This window comes from Centrocercus urophasianus, unplaced genomic scaffold (assembly GCF_019232065.1).
Source record: "Centrocercus urophasianus isolate 14NV4802_14NV808 unplaced genomic scaffold, USGS_Curo_1.0 seq_16, whole genome shotgun sequence".
NCBI lineage: Eukaryota > Metazoa > Chordata > Aves > Galliformes > Phasianidae > Centrocercus > Centrocercus urophasianus.
The window spans coordinates 26301967-26326848 of record NW_024884711.1 but is presented as its reverse complement, the minus strand read 5'-3'; the positions used below and the strand labels follow the sequence as shown (position 1 = coordinate 26326848).

The 24882-nt window shown below is 37.4% G+C and overlaps 1 protein-coding gene across 1 annotated transcript in view; it reads left to right on the top strand.

Annotated features, from left to right (window-relative positions):
* The window catches only part of CDK14 (cyclin dependent kinase 14), a 238452-nt gene that overhangs the window by 104600 nt on the left and 108970 nt on the right, over positions 1-24882 (top strand). The window contains exon 6 of the mRNA XM_042817068.1: positions 16794-16888. Within this exon, the coding sequence (XP_042673002.1) occupies positions 16794-16888 (95 nt within the window). The remainder of the gene's footprint in view (positions 1-16793; positions 16889-24882) is intronic.

The following is a 24882-nucleotide window of genomic DNA, read 5'->3' as shown; positions in this document are numbered from 1 at the left end:
ATTTAGCTGAAGCCAAATGAAAAATGAACAAAAAAAAAAAGGAGGAAGCCTTGTAAGTGAGGATCTATTAGCTGAATTTGGTGATTTGTGTCAGATCTGATTTGATACAGATATTTGTCCTTTGGTGAATGTCACTTCAGAAGTACTTTAATTGATGCAGAAGTCATACTGACTAGTTTTCTTTGCCTATTAATCTGGGATGTTAGAAAGGCATTAATGTGAATGAGACTGCTGTGGATTGTGACTTGAAAAGATGCTCAAAACTGATTTTATGCATTCAGCTTTTTGCTCTTAATCTCCCGAGGAAGAAACCCTTTTTTGTTTATAAGTGACTTAAACTGAGAGCTAGGAATGTAAAGCCCTCTTAGCTGTACAGGTCAGGTAATTAAATACCAAATGTCCTTGGGCTTCATTTAGTCTTAATTATCACCTGATTTTCCCTGTGCAGAAACACTGAGGGAGGTCACAAGGATGATAGAAAATCTATGTACCTCTAAGCTAGTCTTATAGGCAGGGTGATAGCAGTGTTGGTATGACTGATTTCCATCTGGAAACATACTTCCTGCCCTTCTTATCTCCCAAAATGCAAGAGGACAAAGTAGTTCAAATCACTCTTGTAGCTACAGACTGAAAAGAAATAAAATGAAATGAAAAGTCACTAGGTCAATTTTGGAGTTCTAGTTTGGACACAATTGAAATGTGTCTCCTTTTATGTAGTCTGCCTAAAATTTTGTAACTAGAAGAAAATATAATGTACAATACTTTTCATAAATGTCAGCCTCAAACGTCAGGATAAATCACTCACTGCCTGTCCGTCTGTTTCTTTGGAGTGCAGAATGCACGCTTGCTCTTTTGTGTGCTGTGAAGTCTGAAGCAGTGTTTAACATGTTTTCATGTTAATGTTTTCATAAGAATATGTGCTGGATTGTATGGGGATTTTATTTTAAAAAAAAACAACCCTGAGTATTTAGCACATTAAGCTCTGGATAAAATTTAGCTTTTGTTATTTTGGTTTGGTTTCTCACAGCATAGCGGTGTTGCACTGCTGCCATTAGGAAACTGTCAGTTCTGGAAGGGATGTGTAACTAAGCACAGACCCAGCAGGTTGTAGGCTCATTGACAAAATCTTGTTAAGAATTTCCACACTTTTCAGGTTACTTTATCTCAATGTACTTGTGATCCTAAATGGTATTTTTTTCAATTTTTAATTCTGTGTTTCTCAGAAAGTCTTGGTTATAAAACTGACATGGTTGAAATGCTGGCTTTGCATCAAGATTTCTGACTGAATTACCATTTGAATCACTTGAGGCCCTATTCACAAAGCAGAGGATTATTTGCATAATCAAAAATGCATTATTTTGCATGTCAGTGGAGAAACTAAGGCTTAGAGCAGCAGTTCACAAACAAAATTCAAGTTACAGATATTGAAGTGTCTCTGTCTGTATGCTGTCATCTCTCAGCCCTGCTCACATAAATCTATCTAAAACAAAAGAAAAAATTTTGGAGCAATGCGTAGTCTTCATTCAAAGTCTGTATGGGATTAGGGATAGGATTTCTTACTCTCCCAAATGTGCATGAGAACTGGGGACACTTTTAGGCCATATTGTTGCAGGAGGATAGATGTCTTCCTAAAAATATGCTCAGTAAAAAATTATGAGCTTGAAAATTGCTCTTTCTATCGAAGAGGTCAAACTAAATAAGCTGTAAGTGTATATGTCTGTGGATAATGGGTTCAAGATTTTCTTAACACTTTTCTGTCAGATTTCTGGCCACTGGTCCAAGGGGCTTATAAATTGCATTCATAACCTTTGCATCTCCCCATCAGCCAATGCATTTGTTTTTTATCCTTTTTTATGTCTGTGGACAAGATGTTGGATGGAATGCCTCATTCAAAGAATTCATTTCTTTGACTGTAAATAATTCCTGATCAGAGTTCAAGGGTGTGAAGCAACTTCTTACTTCTGTGAGGTAATAAGAAACCTCTGGGCATTGAAAACCAACCAACCCAACTCACATCCCTCCACCCCTCCGAAAACCAAGGGATTTTGTTCCTTTTCTTTCTTTCTTTCCTTTTCTTCCTGGAATGAACTTCTGATACATTGCTGCTGTTAAATCAAGTTTTCCAGTCAAGTTTGGACAGCCATACTTTTAGTTCTACAAAGAAATTTGCATATATTATTGCAACTTCTGATGTTTTGATGTTAAAACAAGTATGATGGGATCCATGGGATCCAGCCTTTTACTGGATATCAACTAATTAATCAACTAATTAAATAAAATTATTAAAGCATGGAATTAGATATTTTCACCACTTTTGTGACATTTTCAAGTCTTAACTGGCTTCCTTTTAGACTGATTGAAGCATGTGTATTTTTTTAGAGTAATGGACTTAGAGCTTCCTTAATCAGTGCTGTTTAGTTTTTATTACATTCATTTCAGGTTTAAATTTAAAATTTAAATAAAAGAGATGTCAAAATTAAATGACAAGCAACTTGAGTAATAGATATGCTTCTGAAAAGAGAAGCTATGGTTTTGAGCCTTTAGTATCACAAGGTGAGCTTTTATTCAGTGGTTTGAGTTTTATTTAACTTGAAATTATTCCTATGGAGTATAGGCATTTCTGAGGTGCAGATGGGAAACTGCCTCAGTCTCTGCTCTGCAATGAGCTTCTAAGTCAAAGCACACCATGACTCGTCATTAAGAGGAGGAAGTCCTCTGTACATTATTTTGGAGCTGTCAGCAGAAGGGTGTTTTTTCCTCCATGTTTCATATGCCCAAGATCCATGCAGAGTATGCTGCTTTTATGGCTGACTGAAGTGCATAAAATTGAAGTCATTCAGTTTCTCATTTGTTTATTTAATTGCGGAGGCCATTAACCTTGTAAAATCATTGACAGAATTACAAATCAACATCTTTGAGAATTATGCAAACAAGTTTATAAAAGTTCCTTGAATGAAATGAAAGCCAAACCGCAGCAAAGGATGAGGCCTTATTAACAGTGTGTATTAATGGCCAAGAAAATATTGGAAAATAAACAGCGGATAATTTTAATGGCAATGGCACCATCCCAGTTACTACGATGTGTAGCACTCATAGGTTAAGGTTAAGAATACCTTTGAGATAAAGGTACCTGACTGTAATTTTTTCTCAGATATTTTATGTGTATCTTGTCCTGTTCACGCAGAAGCTGATCTTTCCTTTTTCTGTTGGGGAATATTTTTGTTCTGCATCCAAACTGCTGGTACTGTTTGAATTGTTGAACCGAGGTGGCAATTTAGGGTTTAGCACTTTGAGTGTTAGCACTTTGGCTGCCACTGTTTTAATGTGTATGTCTGAACTGGAATTTGCTCTTAGACTTTCAGATACATTCAGTTCTTGATTTATTGCCAAAATTTTCTGGCGTGTGTTGGAAGAGGAATTTGGTGTTCCTCATTTACTAAGTTCCTTCAGAGCTGCAGTCTATTGTTGAGGAGAGCCTGAAGTAGTATACACACTAATTAGCTATGCTGGTAAAGAAATTCTTTAGTATCTGAGAGCATATATTTCTATCCTACTTGCTGTGACTTTTTTTCCTGGTTCAAGTGTTCTCTTAACAGAGAAACTTGGCCCTAGAAATTTGGTGGTATTGTTGAAATCATTCTTCAATTTACTCACAATAAGTAAAGAGCTCCAAGGACTTCATAGTGCCAGAGCTGTGTTTTCCTGCATATTTAGGTATTCTCACTTCAATTCTAGAGACTAAGAATGTGTTTGACCTTTTGTGGTATGCCAAAATACTGTTCCAAATGAACTTGCATGAAGAGAAAACTTCATGCTTTCCAGAGAATTTTAGAGGTATAGAAGCCATGATGTTTCTGTTAAATTCTTAAACTGTGGTCATAGCATTGTCACCAACACTGGAAGCATTCAACTTTTGTTGCACAGCACCAAGAAGCCTTGTGTCTGTGCTGGACAATCTTTTGGGGTTCAGCTGGTGAGATGATAGTCTTCTCTTTGACTGGTTTGTTTATAAGATCTTCAGGTCCAATATTGGAGCTACATTGGTACGCTGAATGGTGTAATTTGTGCTCTATCAAATTGGATTAAGCTAAAGTTTCATTTCTCCCTCACGTGATTTCTGTAAATACAAAGAATTCATCAGTTATAATGACTGCTATACCTATTTATTGAATCACTCAACCTAGGAGTATTTTATTCACTTTGATCCTTCTAATTAAAAATGGAAGAGAAATGCATTGATTTAGGCCGGTTGTAGTAGTTCTAGATCCAGCTGCTCACTAAGGCACCCTGCTTGTTTTCTGTTCCATTATATGCCTCATGCTTTTGGATAGCAGGTCACTGCTGTGTTCAACCATAATGATAATCATCAAGACAGGCTTAAAGAGTTCTATTAAAGAATTAGCTTTGTCTTAGGGTTCATATGGGTGAAGGTGGACTTAGATCTCAGTGCTCTGATTTTGGTTCATTGGTTTCTCCTGAACTTCTGGATGTCACTTAAGCCAATTTCACAAAGGGACTTTTCATGTGCCATACTGCATTGCAGAAGTGTAAAAAAGGAAGAAGAAGAAAAAGAAAAAACTTATTTGTATGTTGGTTTTTTTTTTTTCCCATGGTATCAATCAGGTTAAAAACTTTATATGCATTATCCATGCGCTTTTTTTTTTTTTTTTTCCTTCTGTCTTCCTTCCATTTTAACCTTTTCCATCCTTGTTCCCCTTTCTGCTGTGCTTTGGCACAGCCTGGGAGAGGAAGCCTGCCTCACTGAGATACTTGGCAATGCCTGTATCTGAGTGTTGATAGAAAGAAGAACTAGGAGAAAAGCGATGTTGAAAACTGTCAGTTAGGAATGGTTGGTGGGTCTGGAAGAATTCAAGTCACAGAGGCCACTCAATGCAGCAGCAGGTGTGGAAAGCAGTCACAGGAAGATGGGATGGGTCGGAGGCCTTAGCCAGGAGCCTATGGGGCTGAGATGGGACTCCACGTGTGCAGGGCAGCATTTCCCAGCCTTTTTGTCATTAGCAGCAATAAGGAGTGAGAGGGAGCAGCAATCAAACAGGCTTGGAAATATGTTCATCCAAGAACAGCTTTGGTGTACTCTGGGGGGAACTATCAGAAGAGTTTTATTGCTAACATAGTCCCATCTATAGCTGACATTTGGTTTCAAACTTGTTGGCTCAAATTTCCTTGCTTTTGCCAAATATCTGAATGTTTGAGTGTGCTCAGGGAGAATGGATTCTTCGGGAGATTTTAGCTGTTATAAAGAGTAGCTTTGAAGTAGACTTTTCCACTGACCAGATATAAACTTTGACAAATTAGACAGATTTTCAAGAAACAAGAAAAAACATGTCCTTGACCTGAAGTGCAACTTTTGGTGGCTGCCTTTCAGTGCCTAAGATCTGAGAACTGTTTGAAGATAAGGTCAACAACATTAAAGAGTGCTTTTGTCCTCGAGTCCTTTCTTGGAGAAGGCTGACCTGTTTGGACTGGAACAAACACTATCAGACACAAACTATAAAAGATCAGGACATCTGATTAAAGTTTGGCAAGGTAATAGTGTTGTCTTGCAGAAGCTGGCACTTTATGAGGCTGTACTATCAATTTTAAGACCGTTATTATTAATTACTATGATTCTATGAAAAGAATCTTATCTGGAAAAACAAATATGAAATTGATATAATTATCTCATAATTGATGCATGACACAACAGGATGGAAGAAGCAAGTCCATTTTCAAGAGGACTGGAAAATGATGTTTTATGTCTGCAAGTAGGAGACAGACAAGCTGTTAGTTGTTGAGTTGGCCTTTTAAAAAAAATATATAATTTCTTACCACCTGTAGTGTTAATGGGTTATGCTGACAGATCTCTTTAATGTATACTTTCATGTTTCTTGGGTGTGTTTTGTTTATGTTGTTGCTCAGAATGATTTCCAGTATGGATTTAGATCTACGATTTTGTTGATACCATGTATTTACACAGGTAATTCAGAATCTCTCTTTGAAAATTATGGTTTGTTTTGTTTTTATTTTGTTTGCCTTTTTTTTTTTTTCAAACACAGGGGCTAGAAATGACTAACTTACCTCAACTGGGTTTCTTGTTGATGTTAGCATCACTTAACTTTATCATCACCCTGTCATTATCGGCTGTGGCTGTCAGCTTTGTGAAGCTGAGACATTCCTGCAGCCCCTCTTTTCTTTACTGGCACCTCTCTTACTTTCTGTGAGGGCCAGCTGCTTTATATAGTGACATGCAGTGCTTGTCATTTTTTCCTTAAAGGAATTTTTTGTCCTTTTAAAAATTGAACATTGTTCGTAAGGTTTAAATAAGCACATGCTGCTCTAGACACTGACAGCGTAGTACAGATCTTCATGTCATTTGAAGGTAAACTTGTAAAGTTGGCCATTATCCTGATTTAGGTTTGACTGTATTCCAGGGTGAATAAAGCAAAAATCGTGTGGGTCTATTTTATGGTTTTCTGTTTCTTCCTAATTGATTTCACCTTAAATTCAATTAACATTGATGATGGATGCTATGAATTGCAAGAGTAAATGGCAGTTAAGGTGAGAATGAAGGGAATAGAATACCCATAGCAAAGACTAGAGGCACACATCATATCTACCCTTTGTAAGCTGGTAGGTCCTTAAGATGTGAAAAGAATGCTGAAGTTCAGATATGATTGCTAAGCTGGCGATTGCCAGTGTTGGCACCAAAGTTCTTTGCTGTTGGTAGTACAGCATCATTAGTAGTTTGTAATGCAGCCTCTTTCATCTGGAAAACACTTTGCAATAACCTTCACTGTAATTATCACTGGGTTTTGCTGCTGTAGTGTCTGCCAGATTACTTCATCACCATTTTATGTTACTTTTCATTTTGGAAATTAGTTTACAAGTTACTTGAGGGAACCTTGCCATTTCATTGTTTAGTAGTGTCTGCCAGATTACTTCATCACCATTTTATGTTACTTTTCATTTTGGAAATTAGTTTACAAGTTACTTGAGGGAACCTTGCCATTTCATTGTTTATGTGCTTTGCACTTTTTTGGATGGGAAGGAAAGATTTCATGCAAATGAAGTAATATGCATCAAAGAGATGTAGACAGAATTAAGGTTATTCCCTGTCCCTAAAAATATTTGTAAATGTTTTGGATACTATTAGTATTCTAAGTATGCTTGTCTAGTAATGCATTGTTTTAAGTTGCTTTTTAGTGCTAGTTACGCTGTGATTGGATTTCATTTACTGTTATGAAATATGTAAATTTCATATACACACTGTCATTCTCCTTTCAGTAGCAGAACAGCATGCCTTCACTGTAATTCTATTGACTAAAATATTCATAAAAATAATATTTGCCAGCTTCTTTCTCAGCCTGCCTTTCTTTAACCTTTACATCATTCCACAAGAGACAAAGCAATGCCATGTTCTCAACAGCATCATTTTCCAGCTGTAAGTGAAGAGGCATGTTGAGCCTCACCCACCCAGAAAAAGAACATTGACATGATCCTATAAAGGCTTCTGTCTCTCTCTCTTTACTAAAAAAAAAAAAAAAAAAAAAGAAAGAAAGAAAAAGAAAAAGAAAAAAAGCAAGACGTACACCACTAGCTTTTTTTTCCTGCAGTCTTAAGTGTATGCTGACAGAAATAATTCTTTCTGCTTTTCATGCAGTATTTTTGCTGGAGGAAATGCCCCACAGAAAAATATAGCAAAAAAGGTTTTAGTAAATAGGGTTGTGGTTTTTTTTGTGTGGTTTTTTTTTTTTTCCTTTTTTTTGTATTCCTCACTTGTGGATAAAATACGCTGGTGGGTGACTGGATTTCATGTTAATGCAGTTAAATACTTTCCCAAAACTCCTTCCTATCTTCTACATATGAAGAAATCACTCACTGAAGTTAAATGCAGTTAGATGATTTCTTGTTGAATATAATGCATTGGGAAAAATGAGTAACAGAACTCACACTGACTTCTGTAGGTCAAAGATTTCAGTAGGTGCTCAGTTACTTAGACCCTCATTTGGAATGTGTAGTGCCAGTATGGCATGTACCCATGTACTGCAGCAGGTTTTTATTACAACTATAAAGTCAATTGTTCAGAAGTTGTCGGAACTAAGATTATCTGTGAAAACTTAATCTGTTTGTGCAGTGCAGTTCTTTAATTACACAGTAGCACCATATTTGCTCCTGCTGTGTGATCTCTGCCTTGTCAGATGCTGAATGATTAATTTTGTTCAGTGTTCTTGTTGCGTGGCTCTAGCTGTATGCACCTACTGTGCATTATTAAAACAGATGGTTTTGAGATTTTTCTAGACTACTTATCACTGTACTCTGACTAGTTGGCAAATATTTGTTCATCTTCCTATCACCCCATTTGCTGAAGTGTGTTTTTTTTGAATGGTGGTTTTGAGATATTTGCTGACTTTCAAAGTACTTGCATAGTGTTGAATAATATGAATGTACAGAGGCACTTGGGGTTCCGTAGTAATTGTCTAAGAACCTCTTAGTTCTGATAACTGTGAATGAAGATCTCAAGTGCACGTGCCCAGAAAATAAAGATCATGTTAATGATCTCAGCTTGAGTGACTCAAGCCAAGAGGTAAGGATGAAAGTCTGGAGAATTTTCCTCTGGCTTGGTCCTGTGGTCATTTCACTTCTCTAGTGAATGAGCAAGATCCTACAAAGAAGTTGTGCCTTCCAGTGAAGCTGGACAAGTTGCTGGATCAAATTCACGCTTGATCCTGTATAAAACTTAGATTTCAATAACCACTTCTTCAATCTCTGGGGGAAAAAAGGAGCTGAGAACAATTAGTGCTTCAATTGTCCCTACTTGAGAAGGATTTGGACCAGATGACCTGCAGAGGTCCTTTCCCACCTCAACCATTCTGGGGTTCTGTACAGGCACACAGAGCAGTCACTGCTGGATAAGTTAGATGGTGACTTTAAAGGTTGTCAAGATGCAAGATAAATGCAAGATAGCTAATGAAGCAACTGTGTGCTGAAAGCTTTAGCTTATCTTGTAGTAGTGACTGTGCAGAAGCCACTCTAAATGTATTCTTTCTTCACTTCACTTGGCATGGTTTGCTTTATTTTGATTCAAATTTTTGTTTATATCATTTTCTGTTTGACAAATCAAGTGGAAATCCATATTCCATTTTGTGATGTTGCGTCTACATTCCTGTTTCATTGTATTTGAAAGCTCTGTATTTCATATGGACATGTGCTAGTTGAACTGAAACACCAGCTGGGAGCCATGTTAGCTTGCTTCTATCTGTTAACTCAAGTTAGTGAAATGAAGAAAAGTGCCAGGTGTTTTCATTGATTTCTGCTGAAAGCAGCAGGTTGGTAATCCTATACCAGGAATCTCGTGTTCTGATATGGGCTTAAGTGGAGAATATGTGCTACTTGTCTGTACACTCCTTTACTTTGCCCTGAGTTTCAATACTCGCTCATCCCATACTCCGTGCTCTGTCCCTGTTCCGCCTTGTCTGCGCACTCTCTCCCTTTCTCTAGTTGTCCTCTGGCTTTTATTTCTCTTTATGCTTCCATCCTAACTTCCACTGTGGTTTGTAACCCCTCGTGCACTCTCCCCTTTTCTGCATTCCTCATTCCTTTTTCTCATCTGTGACTCAGTTCCAGAGTCATTGCTGGGGTAATCTGGGTTTCCTGTCTTTGAGTCCTGGATCCCAGTCATTCACAGTCCATCTCTGAGCCCAGGTGCCTGTCTTCTGTCCTTTAAGAACCAACAGTTGCAAGAGTGTTTTCCAAAATTTTACTCCTCCTTCTCCCACAGACTTGCTCTTAACTTTTCCTTTCTTCATATAAGGCTGTTGTGTAGTTGTATGCTACATAATGACGTACCTAGTGTCAGTCTGATCCAAAGAAGTGATTTCAAAATCTTGTAACCAGACCAAATTTAAAGGGTTTTCACAGAGAAGGCGAAATGTGTACTTCTGTATTAAAATCTGAAATATTTTCAGGTTTCAAGTATTGACTCAAATAGAGGATTTTTTTTTTTTAAAGGGGAAGATTACTGAGGGTTATGGAAGGTGTTACTTAAGCCCATGTTTTGAGAAATGGAGGAACTGATTATACTGAAAATTTGCAAAGAACTTATGATAAAATACAGATATTTACATGAAAACTGTCTGAAATTCAGCAAAATAGCAAATCTAAAAAAAGTAGCTCTTAATAAAACAGTGACAGTTTTACTAGTACATTGTGCTATTAGTCTCAGTCATGGTATTTGTGTACAAAAAGGTTGCAGGCGCTCTCACATGTTTGCCTATGTTGTAGAATTGTTTTCCATAAGCACTGATGTGTTTTTGGTTTACACAGTTTCCTCCTGTTGAGTACTGAAAGTGAAGTGAAGGCAAGATATGACTGGCTCTGTCAAGATATGAGCAGCATGTTACAGTCTTTTTCCATGACAGTCTGGCTTTAATAAGATAATATCTCATTATTTTTGACCTCCATGTGTACTTGTGTCTGAAGAACATCGGGAACAATATACAACCCATAAATTTGTATCTAGGACATAACGAAAGAGACATTTATTTCACATGGCAGCAGTCTTCTGTATGTCTGTGAGTATATTATTTTGTAATGCTTTTCAGAGCTTATTTGATCAGTCTTTCCAATGCATTGTTACAGTTCAATAGGCAAAGTGGTTTCAGCCTCTTTAGAAATGCTGAAGGTGCCTCTGTTATACGTGCTCTTTTTCTGCATATCTGGTTTAAATAATATTACGCATTTTCAAGTAGGAGCAGTAAGTAGAAATTTCACAAAAAATAAATGCTTGGATAAAAGTTCAGCCCACTCATGTGTCAGACTGAATTTCAGCCTGAGGAGGTAGATGCGGCTCATGTCTTCCAAGCACTCCTTCAGCAAAGCAGCCTACAGTTGAGAGGCTGGCAAATTCTCTATTGCAAGGATTTGAGGCACTTCCTTAATGCCAAACTGTCATTTTTCCCGTGACTTAATGAAAACTAGAATAAAGGACATTTGTTAAATCTAGCAGAGACCGTCATGAGGTCGGAGTTGGCTGTAAAGTAGGTAATTCACCTAGGCCTACATAATCACCAGTTGGAATTTCATTGCTTTTTCTGCTCTTCCTGTAGCTCATGGACCTTTGAAATTTTTAAGAAATTTCTTCCTAGAAATCTTTCAAAGCTGAACTATGATCTGTGTATCTTCATTGCATTGTGCTCTCCGAGATCAGAGCAGAAGCTAGCTAATTCTGTGCATTTACCGGTGTGCAGCTCTGAAGTCAATTACCTGAAATTACAAATAATGATCACTTTGCAGAATTTATCCTGCAGTGAGAACATGGGGAGTCTGTGGTCATTGTGGTCTTACCAGGGATGTACAGTTCTGCTGAATTGAATTGTGTAATGTAGGGGTTGTAGGAAAATGTGCTCTTAGCAAATTATTTCAAATGGGTGAGCTCGAAAATAGCAAAGTGTAGATTGGGGGATTGTGTTTCTGAGGAGGAAATTTCTGCACATTTATTACTGCAAAACCAACACAGAGTGGTGAATTCCTGTTCCTGTGCTGGGTTCCTGTTCCCATGGTTCTGGGTACTTGTTTTTCACGCAAAGTGTTCCCCTGTGTAGGACGTTGCTGAGAAGCATAAGGGGCATTGTCCTTGGAGGCCAAATAAAAAAAAACAACAACAAAAAACTATAAAATGTGTGTAGTTGAAAACATAAGTTTCTGGGAAAGGAAGCAGAACTTCTGTGATGTGTGAAGTCAGTAAGGCGCTTTTGGGTGTATTTGTTCTGAAGACATGATAAAGAAAAAAGCTGTGAAAGTTTTCTCACTAAAAGCATCTTTCCAAGAGATATCAGAATTAAGAGACTGAACCCAACTGCTTATGAGAAGTTGGCACTCTGTCAGAGAGTGTCTTTGTGTCTGCAGAATGTGACAAGCCACAGAATTTTGCAGATATGTTGTTTGGCTCTGAAATAGAGCAAATCACTTGCTTTCCCAAATCTGTGATACTGACTACAATCTGCATGATTCAGTGTCTCAGAAATTAAACAGTGCAGCCAAGATGCTATGTTAACGATATGAAATAGGCACAAACTGCTACAACATGCTGTCTTGAAGAATAAAACTCTCCTAATATTAGGAGAGTAATGGTGACATTAGTGAAAAAGGACAACACTTGTGAGGAGCAGTGTGCAAGCTGCTGAGATGGTGAGCACTGGTGCGTGGCCTCAGAGGGTACCACAATTACTATACACTGAGAAAAGCAGCATTGTCACAGTCACTTTTTGGAAGGAGGGTGGGAGTAGGCTGGGGCCTTTGCATACAGAATGTAATCTGTGAGAGGAGCAGTAGCAGTTGTACATTATGGTAAATTCGAGCAGCATGAGGGCTGAGATGTTTTGTTACTGCTGAGAACAGTTTCAAGGCTGCTGCAATACCAGGCAATTTAGAAATCATCAGAGATTCTTTTATCTAGGGCCACTGTGGAGACTTATGATTTTTCACAAAGCAAGAACAGGATGATAGCCAGGAATTGCAAGAATGAACAAATTGTGATCAGATGATCCAAGCTCCGCAACTAATGTTGAGGCTGACTGTGCTCCCCATGTCAGAAGATACCATTTTTGATAGTGCTGCTAGTAAAACGTTCTTCCTATGTGAGGCCTGGGAGTTGATAACAGTAGTTACTTTTGTTGATTGTGAAAAGCAGCTTTGAAATGTGACATCATGAGCATGGAATAGCCTTTTTCAGAGGACTGTTTGGATCCTGCTTGCTTTCCAAAACATTCTGGATGTAAGTCAGTGTTGGTCTGGCTGTGTTAGTGGAGTGCCAGGCTTGAGCTGATGCTGTAAACCCTGCAGGGAGCAAGGCACTGATTTACTAATGCTGCTCATGTTTTGGGTAGGAGTTGGCTGCTGTCCATCTGGATTGACTTGCTCATGGAGGGAGCATACTTTAGAGCCCAGCTCCTTTGGGATCAGCAAAAAGCTTCTTGACCACCACAAGCAATAAAGCAGATTGCCAGGAGTTCATAACAGATGAGAGCATCTCCTTGTCGGAGGAGAAATCTGTGATGGTTATTCAGGCAAATACAATGTGTTTCCTTTAGGTATGCAAATATGTTATTAGTCCTTGATGGATAAGTGTGTCATTACTTTTAGTTCAAGTCATGAACTTCTGTACAAGTCACTCAAATGATCATTTTGGACGTCATTAATTATTGAAGTATGACACTAATTTCTCTGCCCTGTTTTTTAATGCTAGAATTTGTTGTAAGAGAACGTGTAAACACATGTGACAGAAAAAGCACCTGTCCACTCAGGTGCATATGATATTTTGTCCAAAGTGTTCTAAAAAAGCATTTTAGCATCATGTGCTACTGTGCTTCTTCAAAACTCTTTGGGGAAATGAATTAAAAATGCTGCCATCTGTTTATCTTATGTAGAATACAGAGGATGAAAAAAGAAAGCAGCATTGAAGCAGCGCTATACAATTTTTTTTTTAAAAATATGTACTAAGGATAAATTAGTATGTTTTTCCCACGCCTGATTTGTTGTAATCTTCTTCACCAATTTTTTGTCCTTTTATTTTAAAAGAAAACATCTTTGTGTGAGATCTGTGGGTGATAACCACTGGACTGAGTTGGCATTCGAAGACAATGTTTTGTTCACGTAGTAACATCAGACACAGGATCACCTGGTGTCTCATGGAGCTCCAGCAGCAGCTGTTTTGGTAGCTTCAAAGTTGAAGTCAAATTTGCCTCAGAGTGATGCTGATGAATTCCCCGGACTCTGCTTTTCGTTCTCTTGCATGTGACTTTCTGGGTTTTGTCTTTGAATAAGTGGAGTTCATCCAAAGTTCCATCCCCTTCAAGCAAAAAGGTGCTCAGCTGAGTAGGTGTGTTGGTCATTTGTTCTCAAAGGGACTGTTTCTGAAAAAAGCACCCAAGTACCATCAGTTCACATTTCATTTTGTTTTTAAAGTGCTTTATGGAAAAAGAAACAGCTTTCCTACCTCAGACAGGTCTATTTTCTTTTTTTCTGTTTATTTTTATTTCTTTTTCTTTTTTTTGTTTTTCTTTTTCTGTGTTCTTTTTTTTTTTTTTTTTCTCATTATAGCAAGGTAACATTTCCACAAAGAACTGGTGATCCTATCAGTAATAGAATCACAGTACTGATAGGCAAACCCAAGGGTTAATTCTGTTAGTTGCACTTGATTTGTTGCAATTGAAATTGATAGTGCAATTTCCTCTTGCTTCCATGATGTAAAATTAGCTTAATTAAGATGATTTTACTTTCTGTGCCATATTATTTACTATATTTCAATTGGACCAGGGGAGAAGTCAACAATCTCAAGCTGCAAGTGATTCTTTGTGGTTCTTGTCATATATAGCGGATACTGAATACTGAGACTGTAAAAGGAGAGAATTGGATATTAGAGAAGATAAATAAGAGGGGGAGGGGACCAAAGAGGAAAGAATATTTGCAAAGACCTCAGGGTAAGCTGCTTTCAATGTACTGTTTAAGCTTTAATGACCCATATACAGATTTTAGTAACATAGTAATGGCCAACCAGAGGATTTAGAGGCCTCAAGTGATGGGCTGAACAGCAAAAGCTGACAGAGGTCATAAATACTATTATGGTTTGACAGAGGCTCTGCCAGGACATAGATTTTTTTATGTTCCCAATCTCTCTGCATGTGTGGCTATTTGGCAGTAGCACTGGAAAAAGCTCAATTACTGCAAGTGGTAGAAATACCTCTCATAGAATATTCCTTTGGAATATTTGTTCTAATTGTCTGTTGTTTGTGCCTTTCTCTCTTTCAGTAGCATTTTTTCGCTGTTTCCTTTGAAAATTTACTCCAAGAAAGTCTCCTGTGAAAAATTGTACATGGCTTTTCCTTTCAGAAGAAGAAAACTTCCACTCTATTTGTGCAGTGCTAATCAGGACTAGAGATGCATTGATCAAGTGCTTATTAATCGTAATAGCGAATTTACTGCTCAGTAGCATTGTATTCAGTGCACGGGACTCTCTGTGCCATGAGCTGTTTTGCACAAGCTGAATCAGCTCACTGGAGGCATCGTTTCTCACCTCCTCACTCAAGATGGAATGCTGCCACATTCCTGGTCATAGAGCTTACTTGCAGGTTCAGGAACAGGCTATCTGTGGACTTGCTTTGAAGCCGTTGTATGCTTTTTTCCCCTTTACTAAGATCTGGGGTTTTGCTGCTGAGGATACTTGCAGGACAGCATTGATCCTTCCAAATGCTGTGTTGCTATTGTGTTTCTTCCTTGAATGGCATCAGCTTGTTGGATCTCTTAAAGACCATTATGAGCTGTGATTTGTACTTACCCCAATATAGAGCCAGATAACCCCTGGAGTTACCTCAGTCTAATGGAGAACTTTCGATAGGAGAGCAAAGGGTAATTGTGTTGTGGGCTCCTTAACTTCCATTTTACACAGCAGTGGAGAGGGACGCATGCTGGCTTAGAAATTGACAGTGTCATTTGGTGATTTGTTATTTTCTATGACAGAAGAAGGATGAGAGAAAGAAGTTCCCTGTTATTCACTACTGAACTATGCCACTCATTTGCATGTCTTTGTATCTATTATTTACTTTGTTGTAGTGACTGATAGGCCTGTTCAGATGAATGCATGAGGTGACAAAACAGCATGACTTTGGTAACAACGCATGGCTTGTCAGCACGTATTGCTGAAATATGCCATACTTGTGGAATATTTAAAATGTATTGTGGTATAAACATAAAATATGCATTCTGAAGGAAAATAAATTTAGTGAGGGCGATCACCTAGAAGTTCACCAAATCTTTATTTGTCACTAGTCTGAAAACATGAACTGGTTCTGTTAAAGAAAAAGTATTTGGTGACAACACCATTTTTCTATTCTCATTTCTTTGAGTGAATTAAAGGGCAATTACAGCTTAAAATATCATTCATATGAGAGATTTAGAATTTGGTTGGAAATTTGTTGTGTTGGAACGTTGAAGAAAAAAACACGAAACCCTCCCAGGCTCAGACAAAAACGTGTTCTTTTGAAGCAAAACTTGGTGTTTAATCAGGATCACAGAATCATAGGGGTTGGAAGGGACCTCTGGAGACCATCAAGTCCAACCCACTGCTAAAGCAGGTTCCCTACAGCAGATCTAACAGAGAAGCATCCAGGTGGGTTTTCAGCATCTCCAGAGAAAATAATTCCACAACCACTCCGGGCACCCTGTTCCAGTGCTCTGTCACCCACAAAGTAAAGATTTTTTTTCTTAAGTTTAGATGAAAATCCCTGCATTTCAGTTTTTGCCTCTTGCCCCTTATCCTGTCTCTACTGAGCACCACCAAAAAGAGCCTAGACCTATGCACTTGGCTCCTGCCCTTTAGATATTTATAAGCATTGGTAAGATCACCCTTCAATCTCTTCCAGGCTGAACAGTTCCAGTTTGCTCATCCTTTTCTCATGAGGGAGATGTTCCAGGCCCCTCATCATCTTACTGGACTCTCTCTAGAAATTCCCAGTCTACTCTCTCTAGAAGTTACTATCTCAAAGTTAATGATTGATTCACCTGCAGGAGGCTGCTAAGCCTCCTCTAGCCGTCATGCTGCTGCCCCGCACTGGATAGGAACACATGGTCTTCAGCTGCACTGAAGTCCATAGAGTTAAAGGATGCTGAAGTACAACTCTTGGTTATCAGGTTGTGAAGTTCAAGATGTCAAATAATCATCTGAGTCACTAAAAAAAATAGGCCAGTCAAAGTGAAATATTTTGATTCTTTTTAAATAACATGTATGTTTTCCTTTTCAGCTTCTCTTTTGAAAGGACTGAAACATGCAAACATTGTACTGCTTCATGACATCATTCACACAAAGGAGACTTTAACACTCGTTTTTGAATATGTGGTGAGTAGAGTTATTAACGTTCTCAGTACATTTCAGAATGCATTGACTACTATGGAAAAGCTATTTGCTGTCAGTGATCCATGAATTGGGCCAAAATAACTCCAAAATAGAGTGGAGATTAAAGAAGATTATGTTTTATAATGAAGTGTGCTGAAACAGAGGGTGGGGTGGGCTAGACCAGAGTCAGAGCTGGAGATGTGGCTTATAGGCTCTGTAAGGACTTTCCAAACTGGTTCATTATTTTGCTTCCTAGTTATGCTTGTAACTAGGAATGTTAGAGCATTTACTTGATTAATATAATACAGTTAATTTTAAAGTAGATGAGGATAGTATAGGTAAGAAGAAAAACAAAATTCTTAACAGGTAGTTCCTTCATCAGAAGAGTGTGACAAATTTAAATGGCTTTTGTTGTGACTGGCTTCTGTGTAATGTCTTGTTATAAACAATGTCAGTTAAAAAAACAAAATCTGACACACAATTCAGAATTTCAGATTACTGTTATTTTTGCCATAGCTCATGGTTTAGCTACTAATTAAAACCTCAGTTTTCACAGTATACAGTGTAACGATCTAATTGTGTTCAGAGAATTACTTTCCAAAGTCTTGGGCTTCAACTCCTAATTAATCGTTTCACTTTCCCTGAGACAAACATACGGTATTTATGTAGAAGTACTTCAGCATTTGGCTTTGGAGTTATGCAATGTTCTATCACAATTAACCTCCCAGTTTTCACAGAAGGGTCCAACAACATGTAATTTAAAAGAAACAAATGAGTTGAGAGAAGGTTGAATTTTCAGCATAATATCTGTTATTGTGTTGCAGTCAGTAAGGCTTTGCATTTATAACACACAGTGATTACTCGTTTAGTTTTAGAAATGGGAAATTGCCTACTTACTGTTACTATGTCCCTACTTAAGGCAGATGAGATTTTTTTTGTGTTTCTTGAGAGCATGCCTTAATCATTACATGATAGTCCACGACTTCTTGTCTGAAGAAGCTGATTACCCTGTCTATTTGCATAGAAATGCTACATTTTAGAAATGAGGGTATTCATTTACAGGAGCCTACTGAGCAGTTGCATGCATTACATATGTTTTCCTCGTGTATGATGCAAATCTAATACTTTTTCTTAAAACATGATTCCTCTGTCCCTAACTTATAAACTGTATTAGCGTAGGAAAAGCTTTGGTATCTAATTTCATTTAACAGTCAGTGTAGAATTACTTGCAGACATGAACGCAAGTTCATACAGTTCTTTTTCTCTTTGGCTGTATTTAGCTGTTTTAGTCAGAAATGGCTGAGAAATTAGGTATGTAGAATATTATTTTTATCCCTAAAGTAGATATTTTTGCATATAATACTAATATCAAATTTCTGGATTTTTCATGCAGTAGTAGTGTTTATAAACTCTAGCTCTCAACCATGTGTTATATCAGGTTGCCACCCTTAGTAAGCATGGGCACAGACTGAATCTCATGCAGCAGCAGTTCTTTTGAATTCACTTAGATATTTACTTTTAAACAGAGTGCTTTTGTGATCAAAACTGCTGGTGCTACACCTTTTTATTCCCTTGTGTTTGGTAGAAATCAAAACTGTGAGAGGATTTTGTTTGATAACAGTTTCAAGCAACTGATTCAAGTAGTATTTTATTATTATGCTATTTTGGCTGGTGGACAGAGTCTGGAAAGGTGATGCTGAGGAATAAGGGGAAGGGTGTCTTGTTCTCTCTAACCAGCCTATGGAATACATCTTAATCATGTTGTAGCTTACTCCGACTCTGTGAGATGACAGAACTGCTTTAAAAAGACTGTTTTCATTATTCTGTAATGTGAAGCTATGGGCTGATCAGATAGATAATGCTTCATGCTTGAGGATATCTTAAACTGTGTGCATGATACAGTTCTAATTGCATGATCGCTAAGACCTTTTTTCTTTTTTTGTTCATTCAGTGCACAGTATGAATGTGCAGAAACAAGAATTAAGGTTGCCCATTCAAATTTACCAATTTTGGCTGGTTAATTATGCAATCTAACTATATAGTTGATGTTATTGAGCTCCATGTCTGTAATGCTTCTTAAAACCTCTGTACAGGGCTTAACTCAATATTACGTGTGATTTCTACAAAAATCAATAGGAATACTTATGCAATTAAAGCTACAGAGTGGTGGACGTTTTTGAAGGGCAGGCTGAACAAACCTTGGAGGCTTGAGTTTGATTTACTTTGTAAAGGAACATCACGGAACTCATGCACTATTGTCATTAATTACTATTGGCCATTTCAAATATAATAAAAATCTTTTGAATTAGATCTCATAATTAAATTTGGGATCAATGGTTACTAATCCAGCAAATGGAAACTTTGGGTTGATAGTTTGGTGACAGTTTCATTTGGGAATTAATACTGATGAAATGTCTGAGGTTATCGGAGGTGTTCAGTTTCAGCCTGAAAGAGTAGAATGAAACTTAATTTCATGTAGCACTTTTCAGAGCAAAATGCATTACAATAATAAGTTAAAAGCTGCAAGCAGAATATCCTCCGAAAGGAAACGTGGCAGTGATTAAATTCCCTGAGTATCTCTACCTAGAATTTTTCTTTTTTTGTGGAAGTTTGTTAGACAAGTGAACATGACAGAACTTTCTAACCTTGACAGTAACAGGAAGCAAGACAAATCAATCTTTAAAAATATATGTGACAGTTGTATGGCTGGGAAATTTCATGGTCCATACAAGAAACATTTTGGTATTGTAAGGAATGCTACGTATTTCTGTGGAAGTTAAGAAAGGAGGCTTGCTCCTTTCAAATAAAAGAACTTAATTGAAAATAATTCAGTATAAGCAGTAGGGCATAATTTCTTTCTATGCTTTGGTAACTCTTATATCAGCTCTATGTAATTACTGTTGGTCATTCAAGCATGCTGAAAAGGAAGCTGAAAGGAACTGCTGCCTATGATGTGAGCAGTTGTAAGGATGAGCTGTTCAAAACTTGAAGGATTGGTATTGTCTTTCATGTATGAATGGAAAATGTTGTGTTGTTGTGTGGTTTCTTTGTTTTTTGTTTTTTTTTTTTTTTTTTTTTTGAAGTTAATTGTACTGATGTGTGCTAAATAGAACCTGAAAAAAATGTGAAGTTTTGATACATTTTTCATATGCTATTTAAAATCGTAATGGCTTCCAAACGGAAGCCATTTCAGTTTTCCAAACTGAAAAAGGGATTTGCTGAAGGCTGTTCACATAAGTTTAGTTCCCCGTATCCCCTGGTTGTATGGCAAGTGGCACTGATGTGGTCAATGTTGCCAAGGGAAATTAAGAATTTTACAGACAGGATCTCAGACCTTTTTACAGACATCTCTGAAGATGAGTACACATCTCTTTCTACCACAATTGTCAGTGGCTGATACTATTTGATTCCTGACTTTTTTATTTAAAAACAGTTGTGTTTAGCAGAAATTTCAATTCCTGAAAGGCAATGCAAACCAATGATATTGCAACTGGCTTGTTAGAATGATAATGACATCTTTAATGTTATGTGTAATTATGTAAGTATATTGTTATCCATAAATGAATTGGTAACTTGTCCTATTCCTGGCTTATAACAGTGAGCTTGTATGGCAATACTTTACATTATGCTTTCAATATTTATGAACTAGATTTTAAATGAGAACAAATACATTTATAACGGGAAGTATGAGTAATGAGTAATATTATTTCTGCCTCAACAGTAAAAAAAAAAAAGCCTCCAGACTAATCTAGTAATGTAATTTAGAACCAAACACTTTCAATTACCTTGCCTATTTTAATCTTTCTGTATGCTTTTCCTTTTTAAAGATTACTTTATTTTAAAGAAGAAAGCTTAATTCTCATTGCTTGATTACCACAACTAAAATAACTTGTTATAGGAGCGTCTTAATGAAGTAAACCAACTACATTTTCCTCCTATTTCCTGGAAGATGCAAGTTTTTCATTTTAGTGTTGATTGAAAAATCTGCTTTACACTCTTTATTGCAATTAAGTATCACAGAGTTGAAGTTCTGAGATCTGAGATTTTGATTTTGACATGGGATGTCTTAGAGAAGTGTTATATAAGAGAATTGTCAACACTTACTATCTAAAAGGATTAAAAAAAAATTTGCATTGAAAATGTTGAGTTTCTTATCTGTTAATAATGTGGATCAAAGCACATCATTGCTCTTCTGTTTAATTTATTAGTGAAAATATACTGAATCTATAGGTAGGATGGACTTGGTGGTATGTAAAAATAGTGTTGTGAAGAACATAGGAGAGAGCATGGAAAGCCTGTAGAGTCTCAGAGCTGCTTTAATTTCAGCTTAGCTCCCCTATTTTGATGTGAGTGAAACGTTGGGCCATTTTCTTCCCTTTTGAGGTCAAGGTGTGTGTCAAACCAGGGGGTTCTTGCAGTGATCTTTGTCCAGCTCAGGAAAGGAGCAGAGTTTTTGAGGACTCCCAGGCATGATAACAGTGAATTTGATAGTTTCCACTTTCCTTAACCATTCCCCTGTTTCTTAAACCCCTGCCTCATTACCCAGGTTTGCCTCAAGTTGTACTATTTAAATTGCAGTCAGCAAGACAACAGAATAAAGGAGCAAAGAGAAAGGAAATCCTGTACTTTTAAGAACAGGCTGAAGGGGAATACTGCTCTTGGGAAAGCTTTGTTTTTCAATTTTTAATGAGCAAATTGGAGATGGGAAATGCTAATGTCCAAGTGTAAGTTGGAAATGCAAAGTCAGCCTCAGGAGACAGGGATTCAGAAGGGATTTGAGAAGGAAATTGCTTGCTGCTTTGGTGTCTGGTAGAGACTGCCAGGTTCTGGAATCAGCAGGGAAGAAGGAATGAAAAAATCTATTTTTAAAGCTCAGCTATTCCTGCTAGGTGAAGGAGGCCTGGTGAGAGGCTCACACAGGCCTAGTGCGAGGAGAAATGTTACTCTGTTTTACTTTGAAGGTCTCACAAGTATATGCAGACCTCATCTGAAGATTAATCAAAACTGTCAGTCTAACAAACTGGGAGGTTTTGCCTATCTAAGTATCTACTCTTTGTACCATTTACCAATGTTTTTATAACCTTATAATCAAATGTGTAGTTTTGCAATATGCTTTCCAACATTTGGTTGTTCTTTTAGTTGAGTAGTAAGAAATGTATTCAATATAGAGTGTTAAAAAGCCTGGAACAACAAAAAAAGCATAAGTAATACCAAAGTTGAGCAGGTGAATGAAATGGTAGAAACAAGGAAGATATTCTATGTAGGAAACAAGGAAGATATTCTATGTAATGTTCTACTCAGTACAGGTAAGGCCACCAGCCTTGGATATGCAAGCAAAATATAAATCAACTGGTGGATGCCCCATCTCTGGAGACTTTCAAGGTGAGGGCTGGATCAGACCTTAGGCAACCTGATCTAGCTGTGCATGTCCCTGTTTATTGCTGAGGTCTAGATTACCTTTAAAGGTCCCTTCCAATTTTAAGAATTCTATGATTCTATAAATCAACTGGAAAGCTGAGGGGGAAAAAGCAACCATTCAGAATGAATGGCTTATGAGGAGAAGTCACAGTATGGCTGTTTGGGGGGCGAGGTGCAAGGAGGAGATAGTTGAAAACCATTGAATAAATCATAACGACAGAGACCTATTTCCATGTCAATGGTAAAGAGAATAAAAAAATCAAATGACCTAAGATTGTGGTAAGGAAGAGTGCGATTAAACTATAAAACTCTTTAATGATAAGGATAATAAAGCACTGAAAAAGATATTATGGAGTGATGGTTTCTCTATGACTGGCAATTTTAGTTTTAGGGTTTTTTTTAATTGGTAATTTCTATGTAGGTCGCTTGAAAGTAATGCCTCCTATTTGTTTCCATGGAAACTACAACGTTTAGAAAGAGCACAACAACACTGTTTGATAGAGCAAATTCTCAGCTACGAAACACTGCTTTTCAACAGTGTCAATACCTTTAGCTGTGTATTTTTGATGGCAGTGAACAAGAGCTGCATCAGGAGGGGTGACCAACTGTCGCTGTTGTCATTACTGAAATGTACCACTCACTGCTTCACGGTGCTCACATCCACTGTTTGGTCTCCAGAAATATTCGGCAATGATGAATGTCAGTAGGTGCATTTTTTTCCATGTGGAGGAATTCAGTGACATCATTGATTCATGTGCACTTCCACAGCAGGTACCATTTTACCAGACTGCCCCTCTGCTGCCATCTGTCACACTGCAACAAAATGTAATGTAGTACTGGTGGGAAGGTTCAGCCTCTACTGCCATATTACCAACATCCATCTCTGAAATTATGGGACAACATCGTAACATTGGAGGCATTACTTGAAGAATAGCCCTTGTATAAATACAGATTTCTGCTCAACTCTACCAAAAGTAATATTCGTCATCTTTTAATGTCAGTAATAAACTGGCTTTGTCGTGTTCCCTCTGAGGTGAAAACTGACAGTGTCTCAACTTAGAGACTGTCCAATCTAGTTAAACTGTGTTCTCTTGCTCTTTGATAATGTGTGTTATAATTGCTGTTTAATTTCTCTAACAATGAAATACTCTGATTTACTTGGTGCAGATTAGGGGGAGAAGGCAAAAACAGTTGGAGAGTGATGACTGTAAATCTTAAAAATAGATTTTCACTTCTCAATTAGCATTATGCATCTTTGTACCATTTTAGTACTATTAGTAAAAAATGAAGATCTGAGACATTGTTGGAAACAGAAACTTGGGGTGAGCATTTCTGGCAAAGTAGTTATATTTTTAAAAAACCTTGGAATCAGGATAAAGATATTAATAATTGCAGTTATCTTTATAAAATGGCTGTAGTTTTATGATATTAAAAAATAGTGTGTAATCAAGAATTTAGTTTGAATAATAGACAAATGCAACAATTGAAAGTAAAAACAGTTCTGATTGTTTATTCTTGTCTTACTGTTTTGAGTATAGAAGGTATAATCCATAGTAGCACTGTTATTCTTTCACATCTTAGTCTGAACTGCAATTTTTCCCGTAAGATTTTCATTAATTCTGTGATTATATATGGACAGTTAGGATTGGGAGGCATGGCTGAAAATAAACCACTCAGCCAATGTGGAGAGAGGTCTGCCGGAGGATGCTGAAGCTTTTAGTGAAAGTGTTTGCACTGTTCTTTCCTGCTGTGAAGGTAGCAACTATCTTTATCTTAATCTGCTGTAGCAGACTCATCTTGTGCTGGTGTGTCCAGCCTACTATTGTGACCACACTTGTTTTTGTACCTGGTGTTCTGTTATGGCTGTTTGTGTCTCATCAGCACTCAGCTGTGTGTGGTCTGCTTTACACGGTCCTGGGGTGATCTCTGTCCCCAACAGTTTGGGGCTGTCTGTCATACTCCAACAAGAAACTTTCTGTATCTTCAGAAGTGATGATGATAACTATTATTGTATTTGTGGAGTTAGTTGACATAGGGAGTATAAGTCAGTGCTGTGTGAAACCTAAAGATTAAGCAAATTAAAGAAAGAGTGCACACACTTAGCTCTGCATGTGCATTGCAGGTTGCTCAGTTTGTAAAAGTTGTCCCAACATGTTGACTTTGTGGACTGTAATTCCATCACAGTTTAAACAAGGTGATGATCTGCTGCTGCATTTTGGTCATAGTAAACAGAAATTCTTACTGTTTTGTGAGATGTGATTTTTTTTTTTTTCCTTAAAATAATCAAGTTAAGTGTTTGCTGTCTCTTCAGCCTGCTTCACGTGGAAAGTAAGTTTCATACTGTTATTAAGGTAAACACAGAATAAGAATAAAGAAGAGGCATCTGAAGAAAACTGAATTTTGCTAAAACCATTGTGGTTTGCTTGCCAACTCTTTGCAAGCAGTGTGTACTACACATCTGAGTCTCAGACCAGGTTGTTCTGTATGCAGTGAGCAAAGACTTGGTATCAATAAATATATAATTGTGTAATACCACCCACACAACTGTGTTTTCCCTTTTTTCTCTGGGATTTTCAGGT